This window comes from Zonotrichia leucophrys, chromosome Z (genome assembly GCF_028769735.1).
Source record: "Zonotrichia leucophrys gambelii isolate GWCS_2022_RI chromosome Z, RI_Zleu_2.0, whole genome shotgun sequence".
Classification (NCBI taxonomy): domain Eukaryota; kingdom Metazoa; phylum Chordata; class Aves; order Passeriformes; family Passerellidae; genus Zonotrichia; species Zonotrichia leucophrys.
In genome coordinates this window covers 8,961,955-8,987,644 of record NC_088200.1, presented here as the reverse complement: position 1 = coordinate 8,987,644, position 25,690 = coordinate 8,961,955, and the positions used below count along the sequence as shown (strand labels likewise).

The window sequence follows — 25,690 nt, the reverse complement described above, 5'->3', positions numbered from 1 at the left end:
TTCAAAACAGCATGTATACAAAGAACTGAATCATAAGAAGGTCTTACTATTGACAAGGAGTGTGCTCAAGACTGTTCTCCTGAAAGTCATGCTACTTGCTTGCATTTGTACCTCCATAAACAATAAGGTGAAAATATACCAGGTTAAATAAGAATCAAAACCCTTAACCAAAATAAACAGCCTTAGGTGACAATTGAGTATAAGCAGGTTCCTTCACATGTAGGATCTTTTCCTTATTATTAACATTTATAAATAATGAAGATGCTACATCAAAATTTTACCTTAATATACAGTTTGTCGGCATATACAGCAGTTAGTTGTCAGAACAGTAACTCACTGCACAAGTTAGGGCAGCGAGGATCACAAGACTGGAAAGGTCCAACTCTAATGCTGCTTCTCCCAACACCTGGACCACTTACACCATTCAAAATCATTCCTACTTTCCACCCAACACTTTAATTAATGGCATGTGTATACCTTCTGTATCTTATGTCAACACTATTCGCCCTCTCCATGTTTTTCCTCACTCCATGTTTAATTTCCTGATGTTTTTAATGAACACAAGTCACAGATCCCATCAGCTTCTGTTTACAACCATGGTGCAGTGACACAAAGACTGCCCAACATCTCTCCTTTCAGTAAGTTTCACATTTCTCAGCAATGCTTGTCATTTGCCTCTAATATAGTTTTTGTACAGAACATCAACTATTTTCATTCTCACTCTTCTCAGGGGTCACTGAGTCCTTCCTGCATTATATTTATTTGCTCCAAAATTTACTATATAATTAGGACTTCTCTTAAGAACAGCTTTGACATACACATTTGTATTCTTTCTTGCCATGACACAAGTGGAAGACATCTATCTGCTTCTCCCACTAGTCTTAGTAACATTGCTAGCTTCTGCTACAGTCAGCTCCTTATACTATTTACACATCTTTTGCAAATTCCGAATTTCTTTAAAAATAAGTCTGCTATGGGATTTGTGAGATATTACAGAAATACAAATAGCTGCATGTTTTCATGTAGAAACAAGAAGCTAGCCCAGAACAATCTTCCTCTTGCAAACCTGGGTCACATTTCATATGATACCCTTCCACATCATTTCCACCTGTCTAAAAAAAATTTATTATTCTCTCCTAACAGCTTACTTTCAACTTTCCATGTTGTTACAGACTCGTCTGCTTTTGAAGTCAAGATGCATATTTACGCACATTTATCACTCATCTCCTTTATCTTCCCGCCTATCCACAGAAACCACATCTATTTCTCTCCAGTTGGGCGATGTCACTGCTTGTTTGCAGCCACAGTTAAACTTCTGCTGGCAGAATTCAGATTCAAAGTGTTGCATGTTTCAGCACTCTGGGATACAGACTCAAATGCAGGATATTAAAATTTTTTCTCCCACGCTTGTCCATCACTTTCAGTTTCATAAGAAACAATTCCTACAGTCCAGGGACCATACACAACCCATCTTTTACACTTCCCTGGCCCCATGCACAGAGGTCTGATTCCTTCCCCAGTGGAGGCTGGCTGTTTCCCTTTTCATGTGACCAAAGCACCTTCTGCTACCTCTTTTATTACCACTTGCAAGATGCCACCTTGTCTGCTGAGGTGGAAGCCCCTGCCTTAGCCTTGGACTTTCTGATCCTCAACATACACCTTCCTCTATGAACTGTTTTTTTGCCCACACCTCTCAGAGGTTCTCTGTTTGCTTAGCATATCCTGACGTAATGAACAGGTGAATCATCAGCTCTGGGGTAATTTCCTAGGTGGAGCCTTTTCTGTTATTTGAGATGCTAATATTTACCCCAGTAGCTTCCCTGAATTTCCTGCCCTCCTCTGTATCCAACCTCCTCACTTCACCAAAAAGCTTCTTCAGCTTCCCTGAAGGCCTGACAATTGCTAACCTACATATTCATCTGTTTACCTTAACTTAGCTTCAGTTGTGATCATTCAAACCAAGTTCACTTCCATGTCCAATTTCCCTGAAGCATCTTCAAGCCTCTCAAAGGCACATCTACAGTCCACTCCACCAGTTTTATGGCTGTAGTCACTGTATGATGGTAAAACTGTCAGATAACACAGCTCCCTGTACCCCAGGAAGGACCAACAGGAGATATTCTCTGGTGTGGGGAGTCAGGTTTTCACAGCGAGAACACCCAGAAATACTTTGCTTTAACCACGTTACGAAATTTTTACCCACATTTAAATCCTGGACTACGTGCATTAGATCTCTTGTGCTATCCCAGCAAAATCTCTTATCAGCTCTTCCCAAAGCAATTTCAGCCCAGCTGGTTCTCTTTTATCCACACTAATGCTGCTTTACAATTTTGCATCACCAAACCACAGTGGAATTTTCCCCGTCACCTCTATTCCTCTCTTTCTAGAGTAGGAAAGCCCTTCCAACACCTCTGTTCCTCTCACAACCCCCACTGCTCGTGACTCCTTCTAACCTTTTGGGGGCTGGTTCTGAGTCCTAAACTAACAGCCCCCTTCCCACCACTTTAGCCACAAACTTCCCATCCTGCTTTATAACACAAATGTCCTTGCACCCTCTAGGAAAACTAACTCAACACTACTAATTCAAATGTTTTACTTATATTATTTACTTCATAAAACTGTAGCACTTATCAGGGATCCAGTAACCCCAATTTCATCTGCAGCACTAGCTCTTCCACAACACTCTATGAGGAAAAAGAAATATACAATCCAGGCCCCCAGGAGGAGTGCATAGGGTTAACTCATATATATTCAAACTTCTGTCACATGCTACTCTCCTCCAATACAGCCTGAGCACATTTCTACATCTCTGACTAAAGTGTCAGGTTCATACAGAACAGTAACTTCAAACTCAAGTTTACAACAGAAGTAAAAGGTCTGTTGCTAGAGCTCTGGTACACCACACCCCTCCCACCAAGCAAAAGTGTAACAATACACTGATTTAACACGGAGATCTATTAGGGCATGGCATGTCTTGATCTTTTTTTAACCATGGAAAAATATGTAAACACCCGTCATTATTGTCAGATTACTCATAACATAACATCTACTTGCCTCTAGTCAAGTGATAGACGTTACCAAAATCCATTTTTTACAATCCTTAACTACTGGAAGGGCAAGGAATACAACTTTCACAATAGCTTCTCCAACCTAAGGAAAGGCACACCAGATTCTGTTCTTCTGATGCTGAAGCTAGTAAACCACTACAGCATAGAAAGCAGAAATTCATCACATATCAACATAAAGCTACCAATAACCATAGAAAATCCTTCATCAATTTTAGTTCAGAATCTGATCTTTTTCTGTTAAGACTCTAAGTTACATTTAAAAACTACTATGTATTACAGAGGGTCATACTAGATGATTACAACAAGCCATTCTGGCCTTATAACTATGGAGTTTCTAAGCAGTTAATCTCCTCAAAAAATCTCCTACTAAAATGGAGCATACACAGACTCCACTTACACAATTTGACAGGTCAAAATCTAATAAAATTCTGCACATGCAGCAAGTTACACCAGGCTGGAAAGGCTGAAATAAAACTACTGTTTCATGTCCATTTTTCCCTTCCTACCAATCCATATCCACGTTGCATGCCAAATTCAAGTCACACACTACAAGTTTAGATAAGGTTCAGATCAGGAGCTCAAGATTGGGGGATGTCTGAACCATAAAACACTGAGAGTTTCATTTAAAACCATGACTTCATTAATCTATGAAATGGCATTATGATTTTGGAAAGGTCAGAAATCCCAAATCCAAAAACAAAGGCTAGCTCAGCTTTCTAGTAATTTATGACCTCTCTGACTCTCAAAGCCAAGCCCCATGCACAAAGAGGCCAAACAATCTCCTGAAGAATACCACCTGATTGCCTTTAAAGAAATCTTGCAATGAAGAGTAACACATGAAATTTGGAAGGGGAACAAATGGGGAACAACAATTTTCTACAAAGTGTGTAATAGTTTACTGAGCAGCCGAATTCCTTCTTCACACAAAGCTGACAAACTGCCCTGGCACCGTGTGTCTGGTACTCCTGGCCCTATAGGAAGAAATAATTACTGAAGATTTGCACAACAAGGATTCGTAGCTCTCCAATGTGTAATTGCAGCTATAACACTCCACAAGGACTTTGTTTGCAAAGGACTGAGGTTGTTGGAACAGAAGAGTATGTGATAACTACAAGCAAATAACCACAGGTACTGAAAATCTGAAGTCCCTGGACATTTTCTGAAAACCTGTTCTGAAGTTTATACAAGTCTTTTAGGAAGGAAAATGTCTCTAATAGGTTTCTATCTAGAAATTCAGTATTTACATATTCATCAGCTTTATGATGACTATCATATGTGACGAATTTCTGGTTTTTATGCTGAAGTGGTTTACCAACTTTAGCATTAGAACAACAGAAGCTGGTGTGCCTTTCCTTAGACTGGAGACACTATTACTGAAGTTGTACTCCTTGCCGTTCCAGTACTTAAGGATTGGGGAAAATGGAGTTTGGTAATGACACCGGACAAAAGCCCTACAATATCCTATATGTTCCAGGTGATGCAGTTCCTTCACAGCTCCCTTTGCCTTATCCAAGCATGCCTGAATCCTTGGCACATGGACTGCAGCATTGTGCTGCCACAACAGCTCAGAAAAGTGAAGGCTTTCATGGGCCACCACATTTAGCTCCAGATCCAAAATCCTTTCAGCAGATGCCAACAAAGACAACAGCAGGTTGGTTATATGGTGCAGATTTTGCCTGAACAGAGCAGCAACCCAAAAGTGAACAGACAAAGCATGTTGGGGATTTTTTAATGATGTTTTTTAGGCTAAGTATTACTACATTGGCCTGAGCAGAGAAAATAGAAGTGTGCCAATACTTAGAAGCATAATTCTGCAGTTATTTTATACCTAATAATTAGGTGTCTATGGTGGAAATATTGTAGTCTGTTTAGCAGAGCATTTAGGTTGTAAAGATTTAAGCAAGTTAAGTCACAAGGGCTTTAAGTAATAAGGTTAAAACCAGTATTCCTTAAAGGGACACGGTCAAGGCTTGAAGCCAAATTTCTTTTCAAACTCGCCAACAGATTTAGGCTAGAGATTATCCTGAACAAGACACCTCCTCTTATCCTTCATCAGAGAAGACATCCCAGTCCAATTCACTTTCCATTTATACAGTATGTTCAACTGCAAGGAAGAGCATCAAGAAACTGAGGTCAGCACAAAGCTGTTGAAACGACAAATTTTCTGTTTTTTAATGCTCCAACTCCCCAGACGCAGGCAATCCAAAAGGGAACAAAACCAGGATTTTTAATTCCTTTAACATAGTTCCTACCCCTACATGCATCCTGCCCAGGAATTTTAAGATTTTTTACAAATTTAAGTGTGGCCAGAAAAATTAAATCCTGTACACTAAGCAGGCAACATTTACCCATACCTGACACTGCCTCAATTTTCTCTCAACACCGGGTTTCCATGAGCTGAACCTCTCTCAGCAAATGATTCCATGCTGAGCACACGGACCCACCTCCCACACAGGTCTGTCCAAAGCCCACCCCAGCTCATCTGACAAAAGGATGAACATGCACTCAGGAGCAATATGGCAGAGGAAACATCAACAAAGTCACAACCATTAGCTGGCAGCATTCCCTTTAATTTTTAGGATGCCCACATGCAGTTATCAGAGAGGCAGCATTCCTGCCAGTGCTGTGCTCCGATTCCTTGCTACTTTCCACAACAGCAGGACATGAACCCAAGCCATAATATGGTGCTTAGTAAGTTCAACCAGCACCAGTCAAAAAAATTCCTCAGCTGAGGATTTATCATCTAACTTGATCCTCTAGCCACAGCTGGTCTCTTGCACCCCACGCTACCCAAGGAGGGAAAGGCTGCTAAGATCTGTAGCTACTCAACATTTTGGGTTTTTTAAGTGTAATTATTCAATTATTCAAAGTTTATACTGGGGAAAATAACTTAAAAGGACAGTAAGAAATCTGTTTTGAAAGCCTGGTGAAGGAGTTAAATGTCACTAATGTGTTAGAGATGTGTTAGATGTTTATGATGCACCAAGTAAATCACATTTGTATCTTTTAATGAAACTATCAACCAGAGATTTCTCAGAGTTTTTTTTTTTAATCTGCATTAGACTTGAAGCTTTCTTCTCAGCTGAAACAGACATATAGATGCACATAATGTATTTCATAATATATTTAGCTGAAATCTGCTCATCACAGAAGACAGCAGTACTCATATAAAGACAGTTAAACAGAGAAATGCTCTAGATCTCATATGCCTGCCAGTACTACTTCAGTTCTATCAAAACTTGCAAATAGCATTCCAACTCAACAACTGTTAAACAGGCAGAACAACTGTTTTGGATCATCACTCCCCTTTTCTTCCACAAAGCAATTATTTAATAGTTACCTGCAGTGGCTGTGATCAAATCAAATAGAACATGGGATGTCCAAAAACAATCCCTGCAATACATGAGGGACATTTCAGAGATAGTTAATTTCATAATGTTGAGACTAATTACTACCAATTGACTAAGAAGAAAAAATATGAACCAAAACCATCATAATCAGATTCAGGAATCGTTTATTAGGTGTTTTCCAGGGGACCAAAAAGCCACTACTCCTCAAGCAAGAAGGACAGCTGAATTCCACTCCACTTCAAAGAGCTATCAGGCCATGGTAAAATATAAGAAAGAAACTATTGACACAGGTTGTGTGGCCCAAGATTTAGGAAGTTAAATGCACAGAAAAGCAAGAGCCTTAACAAAAAATCTGAATAGAGACAAAACACCAACAAGGGTACTGCCCTCCCAACTCATCAGCTGATTTAACTGCTGATGGTGAAACAGCATTAAGCATCCCATAAACATCTGCCACATGCCCAGGAAGAAGCAAGCACTTGTGAGATCAGGTACTTTCCAGCCCATGGCAAGTGAAGACAATGTTAAATATTCGATGCACAAGTAATAAAAATCAGAAGGTCTAAAAAACTGCAACTTGCATGTAATTGAAGTAGTCTGTAGCCCAGTGACCTTTGTTTTAAATGCATCCAGAGAGATCAGAAAAGAGGCCCCAAGAAGAGCAGAGTATGACACCCAAGGTGACACTCAGAGCACACCTGTAGGTGGTCAGGTACCTACAGATCACCGAGCACTCCAGACAAATGTCTGAAATGTCTAAGGAGTTAAAGTTCTGGTAAAAAAAAAAAAGATGCCTACTATTCAGCACCAACTTGGAAAGACTGAATCAACCTGTACACACATGGAATTTTCTGAGACACCCAACTCACTTAGGGTAGAACAGTGTCTCAATAAAGTGAAAAATAACATAGTATGGGTGAGTATCCAGTGAAACAGTAACAGAGAGTCCCTTGAGAGGCTGGCCATGATCAGTGGTGTTTCCCATCCCAAAGCCTGCCATATTTCACTCTTTCTCAACTGGGCTTTTGTCACTTACACAAAACCAAGCAGGACACAGAGGCCAGTCAAAAGGCAAATAATAAAAGCATAAAAGAATTATGCACAGCAGCCTAGCCAGGTATAAGGAGGGCCTAAGAGAAAAGACAATCCACCTGAAATCTTTCTAAATGCAAACAGAGCTGATATAACCCCCTCAGGATATACCTGTGGAAAAGGAATCCATGTTACAGAAAGCATCTGCCAAATTTTACTGGTGACAGTTTACAAGCAAAACAACACTTCAACAAAGCTCTTGGTAAACATGGCTAAAGCAGGCACAGAAAAGCACACACCAACAACACAAGTAAAGAAGATTTCATTTCTCTGACAATGATTAGATCAACACAACAATATTAAATGCAATTTCACTACTAAACAAACTTTTGAAGTATTGTCAGAAAGCAAAGACAGCAAAGAAAAGCAAATCCAAGTGCTAAAGAGAAACCATTTAAACTCATGACTCCAGAAGTCATGCTAGCAATCAAGAGGCAAGAACACCAAGCTGCTTACATACACTTCCATACCAAGAAAATGGCAGGTATTAACCAGTAAGCTGTAACGTAAGAAAGAGGCAGAATTAGTGAAGACCCTACAGACTTTCAGAGCAGCTCAAAATCCGTTTGCAAGACCACACAGGGAATTATCAGAACAAAAAGGCAACAGAGAAGGAGTTGTTAGACACATCCCTCAAGTTCAGGATCTCTTGGAGGAGCAGCAAGAAGAGCTTTTTTGGAATAATTAAAGTACTTTTCAAAACACCCAGTAAAATTGACCACAAGGCACAAAAAATATCCAGGAAAAAAATTCAAAGGAAATATATAGAAAGATGATTTGCCATCGGACATACGCATTTCACATGCATTCAAGTATTTGAAATAAGGTCCTGGATTAAAAAAGCAGTTTAATTTGCTTGGACTTTCATTGCTGCTGTGTAAGCTGCAACTAGATCTTGGATGGTTAAGAGTTTAAAATTAGGTTCTTTCAGCATTTAGATTAAATGCAGTACTTTATTGCATATTAAAAGAGTATGCTAATAACAACTTTAACAAGCTAGGCCTGGCAGATCTCACATTGAAGGAGTCAGCTCAGAGTACACCATAAGGGCAAAAAGGAAGCAGACACTCTTCAAATTCAGGAAGAACCTCTGTACCATCCCTTCATCCCACTGAGAAATATAGGGAGATTTCAAGTAGTTCATAGTCCCCTAAATACCTAAAAAGTAGATTCCACACTGTTTGCACTAACAGTGCCCAAAGCTGAAAGGATGAGGATTTCAAATAGGAAATCAGATGATCACCTGTGGCTCAAAAGCCAGACATGGTTTGCAGGTTTTACTGAGCAACAGAAAAAGCTAGAAATCTTAAAAAGTTCTCTCCAATTACACCTTTGTAAACCTAAAATTAACTCTCAACACAAAATGTTCTTTCAGTAGAGAACACTTTGTTCTTAGCCTTATTACCCAGATTCCTAATGCACTTTATTGTGCTCCAGCACTACTGACACTGGTAACTTCCTGACTAAGGACAACTAGTGAAATGCAGTTCATAATAGTCACACAGCAAATTCTAAATGAATTATTAGGTTATTTTAATATCCTCGTGTTATAACCTTGCACTTCTGCTACGACTTTTAATGTTCAATTCTTCATAATTTTGACCTACAAAAAGGTGGATATGTTTTTTTTTTTTCAATTCTACAACCACTTCAGAACAGTCCTAACAGCATTCAGTCTTTCAGAAAACACTGAGGTGAGTTGAGGCCATTACACTAAGGTAGGCGAAAAATCCTTTAAAGAGAAGTTCCTAACACTTGGCCACTTGTAGGTATAGGTATTTCTCAGTATACCAGAAGACTGAACATGTTTTCATTTCTTTTATTATTAACATCCACTTCCATTCTCCTTCTTTGTCTCCTTCACTTGGAAGTCAACACAGTTCAATTCAGTACTGGAATGCAAATTTTTCTGGCCACACAGGGATGGACAGTTAATTCTCGGAGTGGTATTCCAACACTCCAGCTGTTTTGACAAAAATGTCACAAGCTCTTCTAATTCTTCAGCGCAGCCACAAGATAAACATTAGGCAAACAAAAAAATATCATTCCTAACCTCCAGACAATGTCATTTGAAAGAGCAGTCAACTTGAAATTCTAGAGTGCAAGAGCTCACCCAAATCATTCTTCCATGTAACTTTGGCAGCCAAACCTCACACAGATATCAGACCCCAAGATAAAGGCACATTACACGAAAGCACCATGACCTTATGGGACCAAGTCAGGTACTGTGCACAGGGATGAGGGAAGAACCCACTGCCAACATCCTTGGCATTATAATTATCAGGTGGACCAGGCAGGTCAAACACTTTGGAATACAGTGACAGTGAAGATACAGCATAAGCTGCTATGAAGCAGAGAGGAGAAAAACTAGAAGAGAACCATCAGTCTTGAGGTAGCAAGGGCTGGGGACAAAGAAGGATGCAATAAAAGTGAGCAGGTGAAAGGGCATGAACTATGTGTCAGGACAGTGATAAACAGAGCCAGTGACCAAGTGATCCAGCCTCAGCAGGGCCCACTTTACTATGACCCCTGCAAGCTGTGCTGAGACAGCAGTTATTCCCATCACCAATTCAGGAGACAGGAAAGATCAGGAAAATAAATTTTATCTAATTTAGATGTGGGGTAAAATCAACAGTTACAAGAGAGAGCCAAGAAAGTTAAAAATGCAAGAGTGATGTGAAAAACTAGACTGCTTCCCTGGGATTAGTTTTATTTAATATGTACTATTTTCACAAATACAACACTAAATGCAAACTAATAAAGCAAACTATGCCAAGAGAAGATTATCAGACATAATCCAGACACAGCTGCTCTGAACAGGAGTGTATGCAACCTCTCTTGCACTTAAGCAGTGGAATCAAAATACAAAGAAGTCTCCTAAAAGCCTCAATCATGTAATATTCAGGATTTCTTTTCTCCTTCACTTCACTTACACACGCTGCATATTTTCCTGCTTCAAAAGAATCCCTTAATTTGCTCCTACAACAGCCCATTACCACTGGCTTATTTCACACATCCCCTGAACTGCTGCAGACAAGCCCAGACTCACAATTCCTCTGAGCTTAGATTTTCTGTCAGGTGTTTCCTATTTCTATGGCAGATACAGCTCAATGATTCTGGAAAAAACAGAACAAAGCAAACAAAATACACCAAAGAAACAAACAAAAAATGCCACATAACAAAACAACAACAAATAAAACAAACAACAAACCAAAACAAACAAAGGGGGAAAAGAAAAAAGAACACATACACAAAAAATTATTTGTTCTCCAAGAAATTAAGAGAAATGTAGCACTTGACATCAAGAAGACATATATGTTAGCTGGTCTTTCAGGAACAAAGGCAGCACCCAGACACGTTTGGTCACAAACACTGAGCACTGTTTTAGATTAGCGATTCATTAAAATACTATTAATGCACACAATTCAAGGGGGCTGCAAAATAAATCAATAAATTAAAACACTATCCTTCTCACTGGCAGGCTTCTTGTGATGCTGACACTTACAGCTTTTTCCACATTTTCCTTTATATGGAAAACTGCAATCCAGATACTATGAACAGTGTCCCAATCACCTACATTTATTCCATGGGGGTTTTTGTTGTCTGTCTTTGTTAGTCTCAGCTCTACATCATCCAACCCCACACTACTATGTAGTCTTATATGTGTACCATTTTGAATAGAAAAAAAACCAGCTTTTCCAACTTTCTTACTAACAGCTCCCTGCTGTCTCAACAAGATTAGTTCATTTCGGTGGAAAGGTAAAAGAATCAAGAGAAGTGCCATTTTGTTGGGCTTTTTAAAAAAAGTAACAATTAATAAAGCCGCTTCCTCCTTCCCTCTGTTGTTTTATCTCAGCTCCTGGTATCTGTTTTGTTTTTCACACTGCTCCACCTCAACATACTTCCATATCATGTTAGATAGTTGCTTCTTGTGAGATCTCATCAGCTCATCCTTTCAGTCATGCCTATTTCAGAAAACATGTTTCTTGATGTTTAGTAAATTGACTACATTCTGCAATCTTATAACAAAGTTGTTCAGTATCATCTATTTAAATGAATTCTCGTGTCTTCTACTGTCTTCACACAGCAGATGGAAATGGAAGATAAAATTTTCACAGTAACTCTTCACACAAACTCACCAGCCACCTCAAATTTCTTCTTTAGCTCTTCACACAAACAAAGAATAAAAGAAACACAAAAGCACACCATTCCAGGCTCCTGAAATGCTTTTGTCCTAAAAACTCTACAGATCAAGAATAAACACCTTGAAAACAGAAGACACTTTCAGCAGCTCAATCATTCAGTTCATGTTCTTTCACTATTTCTCGTGAACAGCATGAAAATACATTCTTAAGACAATCAGCTTCAAGTGGTATCAAACCCATATTACTTTCAAGGACACTCTGGAAACATTTTGAGGATAAACCACCAAAAAGAATTTTAAAAACCCTGTAACACACATAAGCATCCTCCGGCTAATAAGAATTTCTTCAATGAAGAAATTTTGACAAAACCTTCCAAATGGGCTAGACAAGTCTGCACTTCACAGTTTACACAGAAGTGTAAAAAAACCATATTTAAGATAAACTTTGCACTTGCGCACCTCTCCCTTAAACAAAACATGTGTTTAATAAAAGAGCTGAAACTTAATTCAGAAACACTCCCCAAAAGCAGCGCTCTCCCCAGAAGAACACATCTCAAGATGCTCTGTTGGGCAACTTATACCATCACCAACACAGGGCTTTTGACTCAAAAGAGTGAAGAACAGCCGGATAGGGCGCTGTTATCAATAAACCCGTGTGTGTAAAAGAAGAGCTGAACTGCCAGCAGTGCCAGTTTTTTTATCATTCCTGGCAAAGGAGCTGAGAACATTAAAACTACACTTTTAAGCCGCAGGGCACGGCTGCGCTCGGGGACGCCCGGTGACCGCGGCGTTCAGTGCAGGGAGACACGTCCCAGCGGCGTGAGCCCTGGCAGATGGTTTCCCCCACGGATTTCTTTATCATTATTTTTTAGCGCTAGGCAGCAAGAAATGGGAAACCGGAGACAGCACTATAATCCGCTGAGCAGAGAAAGTGCCGGCTTCCTGCAACCTGTTCAGCAAGGGGACGAGGCTCGATAGCAGCATGAGGAGGTAATTAGGAATGTATGCGAAATAACAAAGCACACTCTAGGGCGAGTGTACGGAGTGACAGCAGCCTGCTTCCTGCCCGCGCCGTTCACTGGGCAATTCAACTCGTGTCCGAGCCAACTCCCAAAGTCAGCCACGGCTCCTCCCGGGGCCCCGGACCTTCCCGGCCGGGACCGCCGCTCCTGGACCCGCACCTGCTCCCTCGCCATGCGGCACCTCCGGCCCAGGGGTGCAGGTGGCGGCCCGGGCCGCGGCCGCCCGCGGCTCAGGGCGGGGAGGCACCGGCACGCCCGTCCCCGCTCCAGGGAGGCTGAAACCCACTTCACCCAGGACAAAGCCAAACCCTGCCCAGGCGTGTCCCCCCGCTCCGCCGCCGCCGCCGCCCCGCTCACCTCGCACGCAGAGCAGCGACATGGCGGCCCCGGCAGCCGCCCCCGGCTCTCCTCATGCCGCCCCGCGGACACCGGGCGGCGGCGGCGCCTCAGCCGGGGCGGGGCCGTCCCGCCGGGGCAGGGCCGAGTGACGACGGACGCGTCAGGGGGAGCCCGCGGCCGGCCGGGCGGGCTGCGCTCGGGCGCGGGGCTGTGCTGCTTGTCTCTCTTCTTTTCAGGCTTTTGTTTCGCTCCCGAAAGGTGAGGGAACTCAGTGGAGGAGGAACGCCCTGGATGTGTCTTCGCTGGAGTGCTCGGACAGGTTGCGAGGTGCTAGCGTAAGAATTTTGGATTGTATTGAGAGGGACCCTTAGGGATCATCGAGTCCAGCTCTTGGCCCCGCACAGCTCAACCCAAAAATCCCACCATGTGCCTGAGAGCATTGTTCAAACGCGTTTTGAACTCTGTCAGATTTGGTGCTGTGACCACTTATCTGAGGAGCCTGTTCCAGTGCCCAACCACTGTCTGGGTGAAGAACTTTTTCCCAAAACCCAACCAAAACCTCCCCTGACACAACTTTAGGCCATTCCCTCAGGTCCTGTCACTGGTCACTGAAGAGAACAGATCAGTGCCTGGCCTGTTTCCCCTCCTGAGGAAGAGGTAAGCTGCTATGAGCTCACCCCTCAGTCTCCTCCATAATAAACGGGCCAAGTGACCGCAGCCACTCCTCACATGGAGGGCTTCCCCTCAAGGCCCTTCCCCATCTCCACTGCTGATGAAGGAGCTCAGCTGGTGATGAAGAATCTCAACTGATGCACAGCAGCAGCTGTCTGTATCTCCCCCACACATGGAAAAAGCCATAAACCGACATTTAGGGAAAAGCGGGACAAGCAGATGTGATTACTGTGTCCTAAAGCTGTCTCCGTACCCTTCCAGCTACAATGGCCAGCCAGCTCTGAGGGTTTCCAGAACCCTCCTGTTTGTGTGGCTGGTAATGCCCAGCCCAGCTCTCTGCCTATCTAGTCTATCTCAGACCCCTCCAGAAGTTTGCGTCCTCATCTTCTGATTGAGCAGTTCACAGGTCAGCTGCCTGTTGCAGAAAGAACCTCCTGAGGTGGTTTCCCTTGAGTCCAGTTCTAGCAGTTTTCTCTGATTGCCTCTAATGCTTTTAGTGCTGCTTCATCCCAAACTATAAATAGCCACAACACTGCAGAATGTGCTTCTAGTTCCAAACAGAAGATCTAGCAAATAATTTCAAAAATTTAAACTCAACAGCAAAATGTCGTATAATGGGATTGCTATTCAGTTAATGTTTAGAACAACTCCAAAGTCTGCAGAGAGTGTGAAGGACAAGACTCCTAGTTGGGTATTTCAAAAACCAGCCATCCTTCCCAAGGTTCACACCTAGATAAGGGAGATGTAATTTCTGCACAGCAGATATTTCTGCTTTTATGTTTGCTGCCCAGAAGTGCATCAGTGAAGGGAATGTGTCAAAAACATACATATCTCTGAGATACCAAGAGGAACCACTTGTAAGGATAAACTATGATATTCCTGCAAACAATCAACCAGACTGTGTGCTAAGGGTGTTACCAAAGGCAGACTCGAGGGACTGGGAACACTTCCACTTAGCAGTGTGAATGGGAACTGTCAGTGCAGGGAGCTGCAAGTGCCAGCACTGAGGCAGCCAAGGAAGAAATCTCCTCTTCTTGCCCCTGAAGTGGCTTTAGTGCTGCTGAAATGCTGCTAGACTCCTCAAAAGCTCTGCTTTGCCTCTCTGTGAGTTTATCACATGCAGCAGCAGACTCTGCATTGTGGCAGTACCTCATCCCAGGCTGCCCCACCTGTGAGCTGGGGCCTCTGACTTCCTAGTTAACTTGAAGAGAAGTTAGTGTTTCACTCTGCAAAGTCCATCATTATTTACCTCCCATGTGTCTCAGGGTGTAGTGCCCTGGCCTTTTCACATCTCTTCTGCTCCTTTGCATTTCTTCAGAGCCTCAGAGGTTTTCATTAGCAAAAGGTGTGCTCAGGCGTCCATGAGCTGCCCTGATGCCTTTCCTTTCCTGTCTTCTTTGCAGCCTTGTTGCAAACAAAATCCTTTGAACTGTACATAAACTAATTTCTGCCACAACCACACAATCTCATCATGACTGCTCTCCTCCCTTTACTGGGCCCCATTGCTCTGCCTGTCCTAATTTAAAAATTAAAACATTCGAGACCATAATTGTCACAGAATGCGTCACACAGCACCTGGTACAGCAAGTCCCTATCTTGCCCACAGCTTGTAAATGCTACCAGAATAGGAAAATTATCTCATCAAGGGCAGATGATGTCATATGCATTTTAAAATCATAGTAATAGGTTATTAGCAAGTGCGGCAATTAAGTGTCTTGTAGCTAGGATGAGATCTCTAACCACCAGCAGTAACGGTGAATGCTGGGGTTATCACAGATGTTATGATTTCCCTGCAGTTCTGAGGTCTAATTAGACGTAAATGTTTTACCAGACTTTGTCTAATCAAAAGAAATCTGTTTCTACTTGTGTGTCTGTCTCCTCTCCTTTCCATCTCAGATAGGCTGGAAGAGAAAGTCATTGCTGCAAAACTTCTGCATGGTAGAGTTACCTTTTTCTACATTATGCTTGCTCGTTGAAATCAACTTCCTTATGTTTTCCCAGCTGAAGTGACACTCCCCAATGGATTTTGCTCTGTTATTGTTTTTAGTTCTTCCTCTGGGCATTGTTATCATAAATACAAAAAATAGCTTAGAGATAGAAAAGCTGCAGTAGAAAGAGGGCTTAAAAAACCCCAAGTTCTGTGCTGTTCTCAAGCTGTTAAATATGGCTGATCTTTCCAAGTTTGTTTCTAAAAATCCACAAAAGGGAGTGTCAGGTTCACAAATGCTTAACTAGAAGCAAACCCCTAAAAACTGTTGCAGCAGACCAGATCTAAATTGTGCAGCTGATAGTGTGTTCTGGTAGCACAGGCAGCACACTCCATCAGCAGTGTACTTTTTTTTTAATTGGTGGCTTCTGCTAAATTAAGGAGAAAAAACACAGTGCAGTGAGCACACTACAGTAACTTCTATACACACAGAGAATATCTGCCTTCCTGAACAACAAAAGGTACTCTGCAAACACAAAACAAAGGCATTACTGTCAACTCCAAAGTGACACCTGATTTTTTTACTCCCTGAAGAGCAAGAGTTAATCTTCTCTGTTACTCAGACCCCAGCCATTGGTCTGAGTTCACCTGCTGTTGAATAGGAAAGTAATAAATGGGTGATACTCCAGTCACTGCAGCTTACCAGCTGTTTTATACCTGCCTATTTGCTCTACTTTCCCTGTTCAGAGAGCAATACTGTAGTTATATTTGCAGTCTGCATAAACTGTGTTTGCTTCTTCTCTTCTTGTTCTGCATTTTTTTGAGTTTTGCATTTATTGCTAGAGAATGGGTCAGGCTGAAAGTCAGTGTATAGCGAACCCACATGGGCTTTATTTTAAATGAAAGGGTTTAGATCTGCTAAACCATTTTTACTGTTACGCAACTGACAAAAAAAAATCATCTCAGACCTGGTTTTTGGGGCTAAGCTCTAAAGATAAGGAAAAAAAAGCTTTTAATTTACCCTATGACATTTGGCAGGAATTCAGTGCTGAATATAGACTAAGCAGTTGATTGATATTCTGATATTGGGAGGCAGCCCTCAGATTTATTTGACTGTAAAATAACTGGCTACTGAAATGGCTTTCACTGGTATTTCTGATCTATTTATTTATTAATAAAATGTAATATTTGCACAACCACTAGGGGACAACATGATGTGGTGGTTTACCTGTGTGCAATACACATTTGAGTAACATCTTGAAATGTACCATTCTCTGGGATGGATTGCAGCCTTTAGTCAGTGCACTAGCTTAAAAACACTATGCATGCACTGAAATGTACAGGGAAGCAGCCTGCCACCCTCTCAACTATACATGAACTATAATGTTGCTTTTAACACTCAAAAATGTTCAAAACAATTTAAAGGTTAGGGAATGGGTAACATTCTGCACCTGTAGCAAGGTGACAGGGCATCAGCCCCTACCAAACAAGCAGCCAAACTCTGGGCTGCAACTTGGAACATCCTCTTTTTAGTGTCCCAGTCTTGTCCTTTCCTAAAGATTGATGACATCTAGAAGTGACAGTGGTCTGGAAATTTGAGGCATTAATCAGTGGCTTAATTTTAATTGCCTCTTGAAGCAGAGCCCCCCCAGCTGTCCTGTCCAACCCTCAAGTCCCTGTACTGAGCCCTTCCTTTTGGCATGCTCAGGAACTCTGCAGCCATTTAGCTTTCCTCCGTGCACAGCATGACCACTTGGGTAGGCTTCAGGTTTTGTGCCTTAATTTTCCACCCACAAAATGGAGGTGAGGATTATTTTTAAGGAAGCAGGTATCAAAGGGTGTCCTGATTATAAATACATTAGGGATGATGAGATGCATGAACATTGTCACTGCATAACCATTTAAAACATCACAAAGAGCCCTGCCAGCTTTTAGATTACAAATGCATATTCAAAAGGCTGGAGAAGCAAGAGGGGTCCTTTCATCTCAGGGCAAAACCCCTCTACATGAGAGTAGCTTCCATGGGAACTGATCTTTCAATTACAGCTGCTCTGCAGAAAAGTCTTTCAACTGCTCATGGCAGAGTTGATAGAACTGAACCCATTTCTCATCCAATTATCCCAAGCATCCCAGACATGGCATTTCTTGTTCATGTTGAGGCAGTTTTCCTTGAGCAATACACTAGGATTTTACTGCAGACTACACCCAGAGCTCCACACATGGGTAGCCAACAATTTCAACTTTGTCTGTCCAAGCAGTGAGCTGCAAAGCAAAGTAGAGACCCCACCAGGGATAATTCCCTGGGATCTAACCAAACATGCTAGGATTGATCCCTCACCTAGCCAGCATGCAATGTGCCACTATTGCTGCTTTTCCAAAAGCAGGTATCACAGAATCGTTAAATCAATCAGGTTGTAAAAGACCTCTGAGATCATCAAGTCCATCCTGTGGCCTAACACCACTGTGTCAAGCAGACCATGGCACAAAGGGCTATGTCCAGTCTTTCCTTAAACACCTCCAAGGACAGTGACTCCACCACCTCCCTGGAGAGCCCATTCCAGTGTTTAATCTCCTCTTTTGTGAAGGAATTTCTCCAAATGTCCAACCTAAACCTCTCCTTAAAGAGTTTGGGAATATGTCCTCTCGACCTGTCCCTGGCTGTAGGGAGAAGGGACTGCCCCCCACCTGGCTACACCCTCCTTTCAGGTCACTGTCAGAGCAATACCACTCTTATCAGAGATAAGCTCCCTGTGTGCCTCCTTTTCTCTCGGCTAAACACCTCCAGCTCCTTCATTTACTCCTCCTCAGACTCCAGACCCCTTCCCAGCTCCAGCTGGACCCACTCCAGCACCTCAATGTTCCTCCTGAACTGAGGGGCCAGAACTGGACACAGGACAGAAGGTGTGGTCTCACCAGTGCCAAATACAGAGGCACAATCACTTCCCTGATCCTGGTGGACACACGATTTCTGTTGTAGCATATCCACAAGCTAAAGTGTGCTCAGGTGCCCTGAAAGCCTCTGCCTTAGGCTGAAAGGATCATTTTGATCAGCAAAAATACTGTACTTTGAGCAATATTTATTCTTGGCTGCATTTAGCTTAATTATCCCCTCCTCAACACATACATACTGTCTGGCAGTCTGATAGTGATATGGGACACAGGACTGAAGAGACCCCTGGGATCAGAACCCCTGTTCCTACAGTCACACTGCCCATTTTCCCTAGCTCTTTCTCCTTTACGAACAGTTTGGGTATTTGCCATGGCACTTTACAGGAACTGCTCCAACATCCCAACATACTCATATTCATCATTCTGCCAGCTTCACCCTTCAGTTAAAGTAGTGTTTCTGTCTTTCTAATATTTAGACATGAGCCAGCAACTCCATCTTCTAATTTTGCTTTCTCAGATTAAAAAAAAAAAAAGTATTTTTTCAAAAAAAGTCTAGAGATTCCTGTTTCTGACTGTATTGTGTTTTCACCTTTTCAGTTTGAGTTAGCACTTCTCAAGTACAAGTGGCATGTCTTGTGCACAGCTGGTCACATCAGGATAAAAGCAGTGTTGCCTGGTTGTGGTGCCACAGATCAGCTACACGGATCTGTGGAGTCCTGTGAGATGGTCACCTTCTGGTTCTACAGGAGCAGGTGACACCCCTTCTGTTGTTCCATACTGCTCTTTGACTGGATTCATGTCTAAATTGAGTCGTGGCTTTCCTCTTAAAAGGGAGTCAATAAATATTTTATTTCAAGCAAATCAGGTATTTTCCCTTTCCAAGAAGAACCACTAGGAACTTGGCAAGGTGCAAAATCCCCTTAGCCCGCCTAGGCTTGTTTCCTGGCTTACAGCTGTGTCTTCAGTTACTGTTCTGTTCACATTAGCAGATCTTTGAGCAGTGCAGAAGGTTATTCTTCAACAGAGGAGCCTAGGGGAGTAGCTTTTCTCTTGCTTTTGTGGTTTTTATTCTTTGAAGATGAACATTTGTCAGACATAAAAGAGGAGCTATTTGTCAAAGTTGAAATTGTTGGCAAACACAGCAGAAGCAATTGGTTCTGAGGAAGAAGCACTGTGAGACCACAAAGGGTTCTTCTGCCTGCTTGACTGGCATCACCATCCCAACACCATAGTCAACACCACCAAGTCAGTCAACCTGTAGGAAAGAGTATCACAGGCAGAAAATTGGATGTCTTTCACTTTGCTGTGGGGCAGCTGAGAGTTTCTTCTCTCTGGAGTGATTTTTCATCATAGTGTACCTGAGAGCAGCAGGGGCAGAAGAGAGGTTTCTATATTAAAAGAGAAAAAAATGCTTTGGCAAGACCCTTGAAAAAAATGGGAGGGTATTTAACTGTATTTATGTATAACATGTTTTTTGTCAGAGAATTTTACAAGAGCAAAATAGTGCTCTTGTAAAATTACTTTCTGGAGGAATAAAGTACATAGCAGGGAAGGGCCAACCTCACACAGCTCAGTAGAGCCATCAGCCCTCTAGATGAGGCCAAGTGACTGACACTTCCTATGCAAACAGGCTGTTTAACCTTCCAGCTAAATTTTTCCATAGTGCTGGAGTTCAAGCAGTGTACACGTGTACCCTGCCTTCCTGCTACCTGAAGAAAAAGGGGAAAGCAGACAAGCTGGCCCTCCCTTCTCCAAGCTTCTGGAGCTGCAATAGTGGAGTAAAAGCCCTGTTGTGACATTTTTGCCACCAGCCTCCTCAAAGGGATGTGCAAAAAGCAAGCATTTTGCAGTTCTGTTCTCCCCCGTTCACCAGGAGTCTCTCTAGTTCACATTCTCAGTCCCCTTTTTGCCCATTTCCAAAGTATTTAGAAAAATCCTTTTTAAAAGAATTTTAAATGCAAAGATAAGAGAAGCTTATCCATTTCACTAAATGCCCATGCAATGTCTAGCACTCTGCTGCTGATTGCTGCAGTGTAAGACAAGCATTAACAAGTAATTAAGAAATATCTCACTGTCCACATTGTAATTTTTTCCCATTACTCCCTCAAAACTTTTTTGAAACAAAAAATAAAAATTAAGGACTCTTCAGATTTTACATACCTGTTTCCACAATACAGTATGCCTGGCAGCTGTGGGGCAGCTTAATAACAGAGCGAACTGCAGGTGGAGATAAGTCACAAAACATGCAACAATACAGCCTGAAAGTTGTTTTATGAACCATAACTCTTTATTACCCTGTTCCTGAACTTCACCTTCTATCTCTGAAGGCAGGTCTGAGAGGGTGAGTCTTGAAATAACTGAAATAGAGGATCCTCTTGAAATCTTCCATGTAGAAGCACCATTAATAGGATGGGTATCATCTGGGGACTAGTTTGCATCTTTGAATGAAATAAGTTGATAAAATGCAAATACAAAAACAAAATTCAAAACTGTAGCTAACAGTCCCAAATTTCTTGTATTTCTTGGGCTGGATATTATATTTTTATGTTGCAATAAGAATGGACATCATCCATTAATTCTTTGAGCCTCTTCTGAGAGCCAAGGATAAAAAGAAATAAAATGTAATTTAAAAAAAAAGAAAACTGCTCTTCCAACTTTCTTTTCTGTCATAAAACAACAAAAAAAGTCAATAAGCCTTTGCTGTATGCTCATGGAAATCCAGCCCAGCTGGTTACATAAAGTTGCTTAGGAAAATCAGCAAAGGTTGGAGGGAAACAGCCTGGGACAGATAGGGTATTTAAACATTGGCACTGTGATAAGGGGTCTGCAAGGATCATGGTTTGCCTTGGCAGGAAGCTGTGAAAGCTGAAGGGTAAGCAGTCCCTGATCACTGGATTATAACTGTGGGGTGATGGGGCAGCCCTGAGCCTCACTGCACCATGACTCCACAGCCATCCCTCAGCAAACCTGGGAGACTTGTCTGATCCCACTCAAAGGGAGGGAGCAGGGACCACCAACACCCTCAACCCCCATCTCCATGCTAAAGAGCACCTGCTTGATTCCAGGGCTGTCATTTCCCTCCCTGCTTCTCCCTCTTCTCTTCCCATCTGCCTAAGAAGGGCTCAGCTGCAGCTTCTCTCAGAGCCTACAGTCAGAGCAGGGATGCAAGAAATGCCTTTAACTGACTTGAGTTTGCCAGGTCTTGCCTTGTGCAAGATTCTCACTGAGGAAAGGGACACACACAAAAGTAAAACAATCCTGGAGGAAAAGTCAACAGCGCAGTAATGCCATTGAGATAGGGCCAGATGCCTCAGTGGAAAGCAGAGTGGTGTAGGAGGGATTGGAGAGCTGCTCAGGTCTAGCCTCCCATCACCTATGGGAAACAAACTTGCCCAGTCTGCTGAGATGCCATTCCCTTTCCTCGTCGCTGAAGTTTCTCAAATCTGGGCACTGAAGCCATGCAGTCTGTAGTGACATCCATCAATATAATTTGATAAGATCATGACAGGGACACCCAGCAGAAGGTTAAGCCTTGGTCCACCATCTGAACCAAAAGCTGTCCCTGCCAGTTAATCCCTGGGGAGTCTAAAAGCTGCTGGAAGGCAGAGGTGGCTGTCTAATTTCTAGAAGTATGAGGCTGTGAAGAAGTAACCAACCTGCAATATCATTTGCTTAGCCCAGAGTGGCTTTTTGGCAGTACTAGGCATGCTTTCTGCTCCTCTACAATTCCTGCTAAGTGTACAGAGCCAGGATCCCAAGTGTATGCACTCATCAGAGACCCTAAAACCCTTTCCTTAGGGTACTACTCGCAGTCTCAGCATCCTGGCCAAATTCCAGTTGGGTAATTAGACTGTGATTAGGTAACCGTTTGCATATGCCCTTACACTTCCCTAGGGAGCCTGACTCTAAATTATTTGATGGTTTTAGAATTTCTAGTCATTTTCAAGGCTGTTTCCATTGCCAGTGGGAGACTAAATGCTTCCAGAGATTAGGGAATCAGCACAGGCTATGGAATGAAGAGAGAGCAGCCATGCCCAGAAGGGCTTGGGGGTGCTGTGGGTGAGAGGCTGCACATGGCCCAGCCATGGCACTCCCAGCCCAGAGAGCCAAACGTGTCCTGGGCTGCACCCAGAGCCCCGTGGGCAGCAGGGCAGGGAGGGGATTCTGCCCCTCTGCTCTGCTCTGCTCTGCTGAGACCCACCTGGAGCACTGCATCCAGCCCTGGGCTCCCAGCACAGGAACCACAGGGACCTGCTGCAGCCAGCACAGAGGAGCTACCAAGGTGATCAGAGGGATGGAACAGCTCTGTTATGAGGAAAGGCTGAGAGAGCTGGAATTGTTCAGCCTGGAAAACAACAGACTTAGGAGTGACCTTATTGAGGCCTTCAAGTACCTTAAGGGAGCCAACAAGAACAATGGAGAGGTATTTTTCACAAGGTCATGCAGTGACAGGACAAAGGGGAATGCCTTCAAACCGAAAGAGGGTAGGTTTATTTATTAAAAAGAAATTCTTTACTGTGAGGGTAGTGAGGCACTGGCACAGTTGCCTACAGAATTTATGGATGTCCCTGGAAGTGTTCAAGGCCAGGTTGGATGGAGCTCTGAGCAACTTGGTCTGGCAGAAGGTGTTCCTGCCCATAGCAGTGGGATTGTCTGGATTCTGTGGTGCTGTGAATGGCTTCGCTTCACACGCTTTCCTTTAGGATGGTATTGCCTGTGTGGCTGGGGTACTGCCTGTGGTAGTGGGAGTCCTCCTGCCATCTCTCCGCTAGGGAGGTGCTGATTGAAGCCTGCTCATAAAGCCGAGGTAAGCAGCAAGACCCCCAGCCAGGAAAATAAACACAGTGTCATTGTCATGCTTAGTGGGTAGGAAAGAAACAGATTGGCAGAGTCATTTACATGTGCTAGGGATCATTTTGTGGTTTCCAGATTGAAATTCTTAATGGCACTCGTCATAAGTAGTTTGCTTCCAGATGTTGTTTGCTTTCATGTTCAGAGCTACATGCATTAACACAGAAAATTCTGCTTGGAAAAATGGTCACTTGCAACTACACAAATCTAAGAAAAGTCAGCATCCAAAATGCAGGAAATTTTAGTCAGATACCATAATTTTCCCCTGCCTTTTTATCCTTAATTGCCAGTCATTTATGTACCGTGGAATATTTGTGTCATACAAAAATGCTGATGTCTCACAAAGATGCCAGATAAAGCAATTTTTGCTTCTATCATAGGACTTTTATCCTTTGTCTGCCTCTTCCCATACCCAGCAGTTCCCTTCCAGTCTACAGCTCTCATCCAGCCAGCTATCACCTCCTGTTCCCATATGGTGACACTGGTGCTGTATTCCTCATCCAGAATCTCCTTAAAGCCAAGCCTTGGCTGACACATCCACAGGGGAAAACCCAGTTCCTCAGGCTGATGGCAGCAGGCAGCATCCATCACCCATTACAAGCCTGACTGCAAAAAAGCCACTGATATTCTGGCATTAGGGTACCCTACAGAGACAACACAGATGTAGAAGAAAAGCATTCCTATCTAAATACACCTTCCCATAAGGTAGACAAGTTGCTCTAGAGGTCTCCCTATTATTGAGAAGCCCAAGTTCTGCTTTTTTGTGCAAAGATCTGTTGAGACAACACCAAGCAGCAATAAAGGGTATGTTTCCCTGCAGGATCTGGAGGTTTCAGTGGCTGGAGGTATCTAGGAGCCCTGTAGGTTGAACCTAATTTGTTTCTTGGGTGTTGCTTATAATTTGAGGATTTACCAGGAAACTACCCCGTTCTGGTGTCATTTAGTGGGAGTTCTGCCATGTGGCCTCACCAATTCCATGCTGGCAGAGTGAGTGTTCACAGACCAAAACATATAACTGCAGGGTGCTCTGAAGCCAACCCCACAGGCACTAAGTTTTAGTACTAATTACGTCTGGAGGTGGGGATGGGGGAGCTGGCAACTGTTACCATATCTTATCTTTCTGTAAGGAAGGGCAGAGCTTTTCTAGTGCTTTAGGTGTGTGTTAGGCTGTCAGCCAAACCAGGAGGCCCTCCCAACAGCAAGGAAAGGGGGGCTGTGATACACTTCGGAGTCTTGGCCAAAAGCCAAGCAAGCAGCGCAGCTGGGAGCTGGCGGCTCTCTCACAGCATCAAAGGAAGACAAAGGACTTCACCTCTGCACACAGGGGCTTCTCAAAACTTGTCCTTGCACCTTATTCCAAAACCATCAGCTTTGGATGCTCTCAGCCTCATAATTTCCATGTTTTTGAGTGCTTATACCACCACTCAGGCAGCTTTTGCTGTTTGACAGGTATGGGGTATGGCAGGGCCTTGGCCATGGAGCAAAAGCAGGAGATCTGGCTTTAACCTGACACTGATTTTGTGCAAACATACAGTTTTGGACGATGCTCTCAGGCATCGTATGGTATGACTCTTGGGGTGTCCTGTGCAGGGCTAAGTGTTGGACTCAATGATCCTTGTGGGTCCCTTCTAACTCAGCATATTCTCTGATTCTGTGATTTTGTGAACTGCTCTGTTCCTTGGCAAAGGTTCTGAGAACATTTTCTAGCCCTGTCTTTGTCCTGCTGCAGTCCTGCTGCAGTATTGCAGGGTGAGCAGATGCTTTGTCCTCTCTCATTTGTCACCTCTGGGTCATTGACCACACTTTTCTCCTGGAGACCCTGTTTGCCATCAGATTCAGTGTTTTGTATTCTTATTGCTCATTCCCTCATTGTTCTTTGGATCAGGAATGCCCCTAGGCTTCTGTAAGATTCTCTCTGGGTCAGGATTTAGCAAAAGCAGGCGTCTGCAGTCTGGGTGTCTCTGAGCTCCCCCATTGTGTCCCTCTTTATAATCCATGCAAACACTTTTTCATAACAGTCCTCCTCACCCTGAAAAGAATATTCAAACTAGGTTAGATGCCCTGAAAATACCTCCTTTTACTGACCATTAGGGAAGCCTGGGAACCTTAGCTCAGAGGAAGGCAAATGTCAGAAGAGATGAATCTAATGCTTTTCCTCTGAATATAGCACCACCTCATAAAGCATCATGGTCACAGATTTCTTTTTGTCCCAGACCAAGACTTCTTTGTACAAAACAAACGTTGATATCCTACAATTTTCTCCTCACAGATATATCCTGTGGCCTCAAATTCAACCCAGCTAGAGCAGAGCTCTTCATATTCACAAAGTCCTTCCA

The 25,690-nt window shown here is 43.0% G+C and overlaps 1 protein-coding gene across 4 annotated transcripts in view; it reads right to left on the bottom strand.

Annotated features, from left to right (window-relative positions):
* UNC13B (unc-13 homolog B) overlaps nt 1-13,136 on the bottom strand; it is a 207,934-nt gene extending 194,798 nt beyond the window's left edge. For all 4 annotated transcript variants that reach the window (XM_064735262.1, XM_064735264.1, XM_064735263.1 and 1 more), the window contains exon 1: nt 13,034-13,136. In XM_064735262.1, coding sequence (XP_064591332.1) covers nt 13,034-13,055 — 22 coding nt within the window. In that variant the 5' untranslated portion in view covers nt 13,056-13,136. The remainder of the gene's footprint in view (nt 1-13,033) is intronic.
* Nucleotides 13,137-25,690: the final 12,554 nt, after the last annotated feature.